The following is a 9,195-nucleotide window of genomic DNA, read 5'->3' on the forward strand; positions in this document are numbered from 1 at the left end:
GATGCCCTTCTCCGAGATAGGCAGTTGCATGCCGCGCTCCAATATGATTTGATGGGGCATGTTTGGGCACGTTTCGGACCTCTAGGGCCGGAATAGTTATTTGTAGGATTTGTTTATATTTTATTAAATTTTATGTACTAATTTTTAGGATTTCAAAATTAATGCAATTTAAATTTGAAGTAAATTGTGTAATTTAAATTTATGAAATTAAACTTAAATGAAAAATGGAAAAATCAAAATTAATGCTATCATGTAACCCCAATGCAGCATATTTACACCATGTGATCCCCCCTCATAAAGTAGGCTATCATGTAAGCTATCATGTAACCCCATTACGGATGCTCTAACACACGAATAAGATCTTGTATTGCGTATTTACATTTTATCTTCTATTGCATTTGTAGATAAATTTCACGTAACAATTTGGTGATTCAACAATCCAAGCTCAATTAGCATATAACACCTATTGCTTAAGCAAAATTTTAATAGTGATATCGAAGGAAGATTGCAAATCATGTACGTTTTCACTTTGATCAAGTCTTTTCCTATATATTAATAGGGGTTCATTTTCGTGAATAGGGTAATATTATTGTGAGTGGAGTATGGGTTCAACTGTTATTGTGAATAGAAGTTTGTGGACCTTATTATAATAAAGGGAAGTAAAAATGATACCATGGACGGATTAAAATGACAAAATTGAAAACGATATCGTGGACAGAGAGAGTAGTAAATTATATTGATCGATAAAGTTATAATTAAATAAGTGTTGAAAGTGATAATAAAAGTTATATTGGCAAAGTTGAGAGGCACCCAAAGACTCTCTTTTGTAAGAGGTCTTGGGTTCAATTCCGCTTGCGTACGGTGTAATTTTTCCTCCTACCGTCCTACGTGTGTTTATTTTTCCATCATTGTGTGATTAGAAATTCCTCCATCATTGTATTGTATAAAAGTTTCATTTGTATGGAGATAGCTTATTTGATTATATTTAAATACCTCTTATCATTTTAATTTAAAAAAGAAAAAACGAAGAAGATTCCTAATAGAATCAAATTCAAAAACTAATTGGGCATATTTTTATGTAACAGAAAAATGAGTATATTTTGATGTGATGGAGTGAGTATTCCAATAGATCAGAATAGCATTTATGGTGATAGTGTCCTGGCATAAAATATAGACTAAAGTTGAAGACCGTGTCAAAACAAAACAAAACAAAATACTACTATATAATATATATACCTTTCAGATTTATTGTTTGAAATTAATAAGCACATTTTCTAAAGAATTATAAATATAGACTCTCTCTTGATGTGGGCAGTTTTATTTATCTCTTTTGTTGGCTCAATTCTACAAAAATCAATATTATATAAAAGAGGAGTTTTTTTCTTCCATCTTTTCCCTCTTTTTTTCTCTTTCTTCTCCTACCAATTTTTTTCTCTATTTTTTTTATATAATTTAATTCTTTTTTAAATATCCTCAAATTTAATTTACGCATAAATATTTAATATGCATATTGTATATAAGTGCGTGACAAAATATTTAATATTGTATAAAAATCATCAAAAATGAATTTAAAACGAATAAATTATCAAAACTTTAAAATATTTTATTTTCTCTCTATTCGTTAGCATTTTCAACTTTTTATTTATGTTTGTGTATGAAAATATTTATTTATTTATTATGACGTGTAATACTCTATAATAAAAATGTGTAATTAATGTTAATTTTCATTATCAAATAATTTAGAGGAATTGATATGCTTATTTTATTTTTAAAATATATTTTGCATTTATTTATATTTTAGTTCTATTTAATATTTATACTTATTTATTTAAACATGCGTTTAATTTTGATATTCGCCGTGCATAGCACGGATGGGCATACTAGTTAATTATGAAATAAAGACTTAAAAGCTCATTGTCTTCTCTATGATCAAAATTAATAATAAAATATGTATGAACTATTTCAAGTATGATTACAAGTTAGGGCCTGTTTTGTAGACCAGCTTGGTTTACTCCATATTACTATAATTGGGTCACATTTCAATGGCCCAATCCTCACTATTATCATGCCTCATGCGTTTGGTGGAATCCAAAATAAAACATAATAGGTGGGCGACGTGTTTGGTGGGCTTTAGTTTGCCATACCATAATCAGCTGAAAGGACGATAATGTCCCTAATTTTTCTTGCCAAATTACTAGCGTATCCCTGCATTTTCAGCACAAATAGGGGCGGGAAATACTACAGTAGGGTATACCATTTTGGAGGGAATTGGGAGCAGCTGTTGGGCGATTCACTTGTTGGACCCAAAGCGGCGGTGCACCATCGGCGCTTGTATTCGGGCTTCCGAAGCAAGTGATAAATCGTTGTATTTCAATTCTGCGCATCGCACCATGAGTGAGTCGCAGCAGCAAGGTATAGACGAAGTGCACGTCGATTTATCTTCATTTCTCCTAATATCTTGTTCGATCTTCTGCTTTGTTACCTACGAATTACGCCGTTGTTGGTGTGCTTTCTTTGTTCACTATTTTGCATAAATTTGAAAGATGTTTTCTTATATTTGTACTTTTGCGAGTATTGTTACCTTCGATATAGCGACGCACTTGTTGAGATTTATTTACAAAATTCATTGATGCTCATATGTTGATTCGAGTTATGTGACAATATATAACCCGCTATATATAAATTGTGTATTATGGAAAGTGTTGATTTCATAGATGTGTATTGTTAGATGCTTGGATTAGCCTCATGTCAAGCGGTGTATTGCCATATCGTATAAATTGCCTGCTGACGTAGAGATACTTTTTTTTTGCTATAATGTGGAGATATAGGCAGTAGCGAAGGTGAAAAGGGTGTGGCCTCGGGGGTTAACAAGACTCGGCGCAGCTGGACAGCAAGGGAGGAGGAAATCTTGATGGCCTCGCTCAAAGAACTCGTTGCCCAAGGTTGGAAGGCGGACAACGGGTTCCGAGCAGGCTATCTAGTTAAGCTCGAGGAGTTAATGCGCAAAGAATTTCCGGGCACTGATATAAAAGGGATGCCGCATATCAATAGCAAAATAGCAGCGTGGAAAAAGAGCTACAACTCGCTGTCGTTAATGCTTGATGTTAGCGGCGTGGGGTTTAACGCGAAGGGGACGTTCATGATCGACTGCGATACTGATCAATGGCAGCAGATCGTTAAGGTTTGTTATTCCTTGCTTTTCCATTGTGAATCATCTATGTCCTGCATTTGCATTGCTATGCCCTATTGTTCCGCTGTCGTTATATATATATAAATCTCGCGTGACCATAACTAGCCCTTGTTGATCTACACTATTGAGTTAGTTACATTTTTGTATTTTTGTTCTCTACGCAGAAGGATCGTAATGCTCTTAATATGCGTTTTAAGAGTTGGCCACTGTTTGATAGCTGGGGAGATGTGTTCGGGAAGGATCGCGCAAATGGGAAGAATGCTGAGGACGTCATGGAGGCCATGCACAAGATGTACCAAGCTGACAACCTTGCACAAGGAGGTGTATACGGCACGATGCCTCATGTCGATGAAGAAGATGCAGCCACAGAAGATGCTGAGGATAGTGTTTGCCAATTGGAAAAGAAGGAGCCGACTGCAAAGAATTCAAGGAAAAGGCGCAAGGCCAATGATGACATGAGGGGTGTCTACGAGTTTCTTCATGAATTTGGTAAGGAGGCTAATGCGCGTCTGGACAACCTCGCGACACGAGTTGGCTACGAGTTGGCAGACCGTCTTCGAACAACTTGGTAAGATCCCTGGCCTAGATGTGAACGAAAAGCTTGATATTTGTGAGATTCTGGCAGACAAAGTGCAGCCTCTTGAGATCTTCATTGGGCTGCCGGACGAAGCAAAATCTCTTTACGTTGCACGTCTTCTTGAATCACGCAGCAGTGAAGCCCGTTTCCATGATCTTCCTTAGTGCCTTCTTCAGCTCATCTTTTGCGATCTTGTTAGCTCCGAACTAGTAGAAAGGATGCAAGATCTTTTTGAACAGGAATGTGAATATTTTGTGTACATAAACTGCATTTGGTTGGTACTATAACCACCAAATTTATGCACTCTATCTGTAGTTACCTATGTCTCATTATGGATTCTATCGAATGAACATTATCTAGATTGTATATATATTTTAAGATTATGAATGCGCCAATATCCAGTTGAGTAGTTGTGATCGACAATCCCCTGTTTTCATTGGAAATTTATGGCAAACGTGCTTTACACAATAGCTAATAAAAACACAATTATGAAGATATGACGGAAATAGGGAATTAATTTTAAGACAATACAAGGATTTAAAGCAAGCCATCATTTGTTAGTTGCTGATCATTCCAGATATTTGATGCTAAAAAGGCCTAACACTTCGGCCATGGGATTAACACCCATATTACAAACAAAAGATGTGGAACACTAGCCAATCAAAACAGCAGCAAAATACACATAACAGCAACAGCACTAACTTAACTACATATAGATATGCTTCATCCATCTCATTTTCATGACTCCAAAGGCACGCTCAATTGTGTTGCGAGCCTTAGCATGCCTCAAGTTGAAGAGCTCCCGGTAATTTTGTGGTCTAGACGATGAAGGACCCACTCCTTCAAGTGGTACCGAACTCCTTTAAATGGTGCAAGGAAGCCCTCACAGTTGGCATAGCCGTTGTCACATAAATAGAAATTCCCTATAAAAAACATAGAAGATTGTCCAAGCAATTAATAGAAGCTTGTAGCAGCGATAATAGAATTCTAGTATGCCAAATATTATACTAAGATGCACAAAACTTACCCTTTGGAACCCTCAACCCGTTAGGTCTGCTCAATGCATCGCGAAGAACACGCGAGTCTGCTGCGGAGCCTTCCCAACCGGGCAGCACGTATACAAATTTGAGATTTCGATCACAAACTCCTAAAGTATTCGTCGAAATATGACCCTTGCGTGTTCTATAACGTGGCTTATCACCGTTAGAAACCATAACGTCGATGTATGTGCTATCCAAAGCTCCCAAGCAACCCTACGATACAAAGTGCCAAAAGAAATCACCAAAATGAGGTAAGGGGCGCAATTGGGCAGTTAATAGATCTTAATAGTCATTAAGATCAAATTAAAGGAACACGAGTACACAACAAAGTGAATTACCTTAAACCATTTCCATCGGGGGTCAGCGCACTCATCTGTTACAGGCTGCGGCTTTACAAATAGCAGTATGTGTAGAGATAAAACAGCCTTAAGAACTACATGAATGTACCTAGATATGGTATACCCCGATCTCCAAAAATCAAACCTCACGACTCTGTTTTTTTTATGATGTGCGAGCACAGAAAGGAACATAGCAACTTGCTCTTCGACGGTAACGTATCTACCGTCTTTTAGGCCTCCTAGTTGCCTCAATAATATGCATAGCCGCCCGAAGGTATTGCGGTCCATTCGTAAGTTAGCAATACAATCAACATCACTTATGTTAACCAACCGATCCATGTGTTTCACTTGATCGGGAATACGAGCCAAGAAGGTGTAAGGCTCTTTTGATAAACAACGCCTCCTCTTTCGAGACTTACCGCTTTCTATGTGTTCAATTACAACGGTGAGTTGCAACAATAGATGATTCATAATCTCCTCGACCATTGAGTGAACATAACCATTTACACGGCGTCGAGATAGCATAGTGACAATCAATTATCCTAATCTGAAAATCATAAAATTTGCTAGAATTTGAAAAAAAAATAACGTATGGATAACTGATACCACACAATCAACAAACACATTCACATAGTACAACAAGTGAAACGAAATCAGCATCACAATCAGCATAAAAAACATTGGCATAATCAACTCGTGGTAGAATCTGAGATCTAATGCCTGAACACTCATATCAAATGTATATGTTTACCGCAATAATTGTGGGCAGCCAACGAATAAAAAGAGGAAATCTTCACGTCCTTTATCCAACTCACCTGCGCAAAGAAGGGGAAATTTAGCAGGTGCTTAAAATTCGCATAGGTAATTTACAGCAAGCTATTGAAAAGTGAAAACTATTGAATCCCACTCTAATATAATTTGGGTACATATTGCGCATGAGATAGGGAAAAATGGACAAAAAAATAAAAAATAAATAAGAAAAGACAAGAAGGAAACCCATAGATCGAAAATGTGTTTAGATCAAAGAAATTTCGATGGATTTGTGTGATTTGTGAAACCCTTATGCAGCGTCGGAGGCGATTTCCGACTTAGCCGACGCCGGTGAACCTTACCTGTGGAAGGGGATCTGCTGGAACAGGTTCTTCACTCCTTGACCAAGAACGCAGAGCTCGTTCAAATTAGAAGGAAGAAAGAGGGAAATGAGATTTCATTTTTTTTAACTTTGATTTTGGGGTATTTTTGGAAGGCCCAAAAATTAGCTTGATCACTGTGCACTTATTGGAATTAGAACCGAGGGTGAGCCTCCATTCCACAACACCGATTGAACAGTTGTTTTAAGGCCGGGCCGTCGTTTTGGGACGGGCCTAGCTGTACAATAAAAACACTACAAAACACGTAAAATGGCCCCTGTTTAATAAGCAAACAAGCGTTTACTGGTCTACAAAACAGGCCCTTAAAATATAAGTTCAATGTGTAGCGGGCCTGAGCAAATAACAATATTAAGTTAGCCTTGAACAAAGTCAACCTTAAAGAAGGCAAAGAAGCAAGCCCTGAGGAAGACAATTAGGACACATCACACATGACAAAATCCAACTTCTCTAAATCAAATCGGACAATTTTGCTCTAAATTAAAGGTAGAAAATACATGTAATTTGAATTATATTGTTTAGACCAAGTACTTTTTTTTCTTTAACTAATGTTTTTTCCACTGAATTATCGGCAGAAAGATTTTAATGGTACTTGAGCCAAGGGATCTTTATCATCAGTTGACCATTAGTATTAGGCTTAGTTGATAGGCTATAAAAAAGGGGACCTCAGGCTAATAAACAAGGCTATCAAATTTATACTTTCCTCTACGACCTTTCAAAAATTCATCATGTTTTTACCTCGAGTTTTCCCGAACTCGTCAAATTTATTTAGTGAATCATTCAAGGAAGTGTATATATGGACATTAAATGCTAATTTTAAATGTCTTGATAATTTTTTTTTCCTGAATTTGATTGTAAATATTTTTTTTACACAATTTTTGGTTTTACAATCCATATTATTAGTTATCTTGTGACAACATGCAACAAATAAATTCCTACATTATTTGCAAGAAATAATAAAAGAAAATATGAATTAAAACAGGTTAGTTAGGGCTGGGAATATAAAATCTAACAACTTCAACAAATTAACAAAAAATATTTTTTTATGTTATCTGGTAAGTTTCAATTAATATTGTAATTTATTGCGAAAATTCTTGGAAGCGTAAGCGATGAGTGAAGACTAAGAAGAAACGGGTATGACAATTCTAGGTCTTCGTCTCCGCATGTAATTTAATGATTTCGCAAGATGGCAATTATTAGCTTCAGTCAATTGAAGAGAGAGAGAGAGAGAGAGAGAGAGAGGGAGAAGAAGAAGGAAGACAAATCTTGTCGAGCTGTGATGTCCTATTTTATTGATACTTTGGTATTGGTACCACAAATTGACTCCCGTGCCATTTTTATATAACTTAGATTAGATGAAAGGTCACGATTTTATTTACATTTTTTAAATTATTGGGCAATTTTTAAGACTTGAGCTGATTAAAGACCAAATCATGAGATATCATTAATCCCAGTACTTGTAATAAATATTTATATACATATTACAAAAGTTAGAATCGAAGATAAAGATCGAGATGTAGACACGTGTCATTCTACATCTTGTAGGTGACTACATTGACTTTTGCTCCATAACATAAAAAAAAACTACAATGACTTTTTCCCACAAGTTTTAAAGTCTTAAGATAATTTATCGGACATAAAAGTGCAAATGAGCATGACGATGATATCTAATTTAAATAACAAAATTGAGACATTAAATCTTGTTTTATTAAAAGAAATTTTGTGATGAGTCATGTGTCCATGATATGATATGCAAAAAAATATATAAAAAGTCAAGTAAGCATTTCAATATCATGCCCAGTTCATCCCTAATATTTGAATAAAATGTCATTTCATTTCTATGAAATTTCGTGCATTAATTGATAATAATATCGAATACATTCATTTTTCTAATACAATTGTAATAAGAATCATATTGTTACATTTCCTATATATGCAAGAATACAATGGAACTACACTAATCCCTCCGTCTCATTAATAATGACACGTGCCTTTTTCGACACGGAGATCAAAAAAGTAGAATTAAGTGTAATTAATTAATATGTAGTGTTGTTCTAATTAACACACTGACAAAGCCCACACATACAACACTCATCTCTGGTCGGTCGCTGACTTCCCTTCATCTCCGGTGACCACCGATTTCCTTTTATCTCCGACGACAACCGACTTCCCTTCATCTCTGGCCGCTAACACACACACAAAGCAAATAAAAAAATCCCTAGATTTCCAAATCACCAAATTCACAAATCCCTAAATCCCCAAATCACCAAATCCACAATCTGTGGAGTTCGTGAAGTCGATGGAGCTGTCGCGCCGTTGCTAGGAGGCGGTGAAGTCGGTGTTGACGGCGCACTCCGTCGCTCGTACTCTGCCGCCCCACTACCAAGGTTTCACTTAGAGAGGGTGGATAGCAGATTGACGCAACTTGAGTGGATTCTTTGGCAGATCGACGCAACCGACAAACGCAGCTAGAGGCGGCGATGCTGCTATGTGTTGCCCGTCCAAGAGGGAGATTCAGGATGTGGTTGAGGATGTGAAGAGTGGGAGAGTGGTGGAGGCGGCGAAGAGGCTGAGGGAATTGAATGCAGCTCTTGGAGTGAACGGCGGTGGCGATGCTGAGACGACGACAGAAGGTGAGCCGCCGAAGAGAGAGAGATGGCTTTAGGGTCATGCGGCGGAACATTCAAGGGGAGAAAATGAAATGATTTTAGGGATAAGAAGTTTGGATTAGTTTAGGTAATTAGGAGGATAATTAACATCTTAATTGATCCTATATTTTATTTTTTTCAAGTAGGAAACAAGCCATTTAGGTTGAGACAACCCAAAAAGGAATACGAGTCATTAATAATGAGACGGAGAGAATAATATATACTGTTCTATCCAATTTATATGTTAATTTACT

General features: G+C 36.6%; 2 protein-coding genes across 2 annotated transcripts; one reads left to right on the top strand and one right to left on the bottom strand.

Annotated features, from left to right (window-relative positions):
* Nucleotides 1-2,244: 2,244 nt before the first annotated feature.
* Nucleotides 2,245-4,135, top strand: LOC131024309 (uncharacterized). The gene is made up of 2 exons (XM_057953818.1): nt 2,245-3,181; nt 3,355-4,135. Exons 1-2 carry the CDS (start codon nt 2,912-2,914, stop codon nt 3,760-3,762), a joined length of 678 nt encoding a protein of 225 aa, XP_057809801.1. The 5' UTR covers nt 2,245-2,911; the 3' UTR covers nt 3,763-4,135.
* Nucleotides 4,136-4,500: 365 nt separating this feature from the next.
* On the bottom strand, nt 4,501-6,534 carry LOC131024320 (uncharacterized). The gene is made up of 5 exons (XM_057953827.1): nt 6,258-6,534; nt 5,897-5,960; nt 5,146-5,692; nt 4,795-5,020; nt 4,501-4,690 (listed from the first exon to the last, which is right to left on the bottom strand). Exons 3-5 carry the CDS (start codon nt 5,668-5,670, stop codon nt 4,554-4,556), a joined length of 888 nt encoding a protein of 295 aa, XP_057809810.1. The 5' UTR covers nt 5,671-5,692; nt 5,897-5,960; nt 6,258-6,534; the 3' UTR covers nt 4,501-4,553.
* Between the last annotated feature and the right edge of the window lie 2,661 nt (nt 6,535-9,195).

The sequence above is a fragment of the Salvia miltiorrhiza genome, chromosome 1, assembly GCF_028751815.1.
Source record: "Salvia miltiorrhiza cultivar Shanhuang (shh) chromosome 1, IMPLAD_Smil_shh, whole genome shotgun sequence".
In the NCBI taxonomy this organism is placed as follows: Eukaryota; Viridiplantae; Streptophyta; class Magnoliopsida; order Lamiales; family Lamiaceae; genus Salvia; species Salvia miltiorrhiza.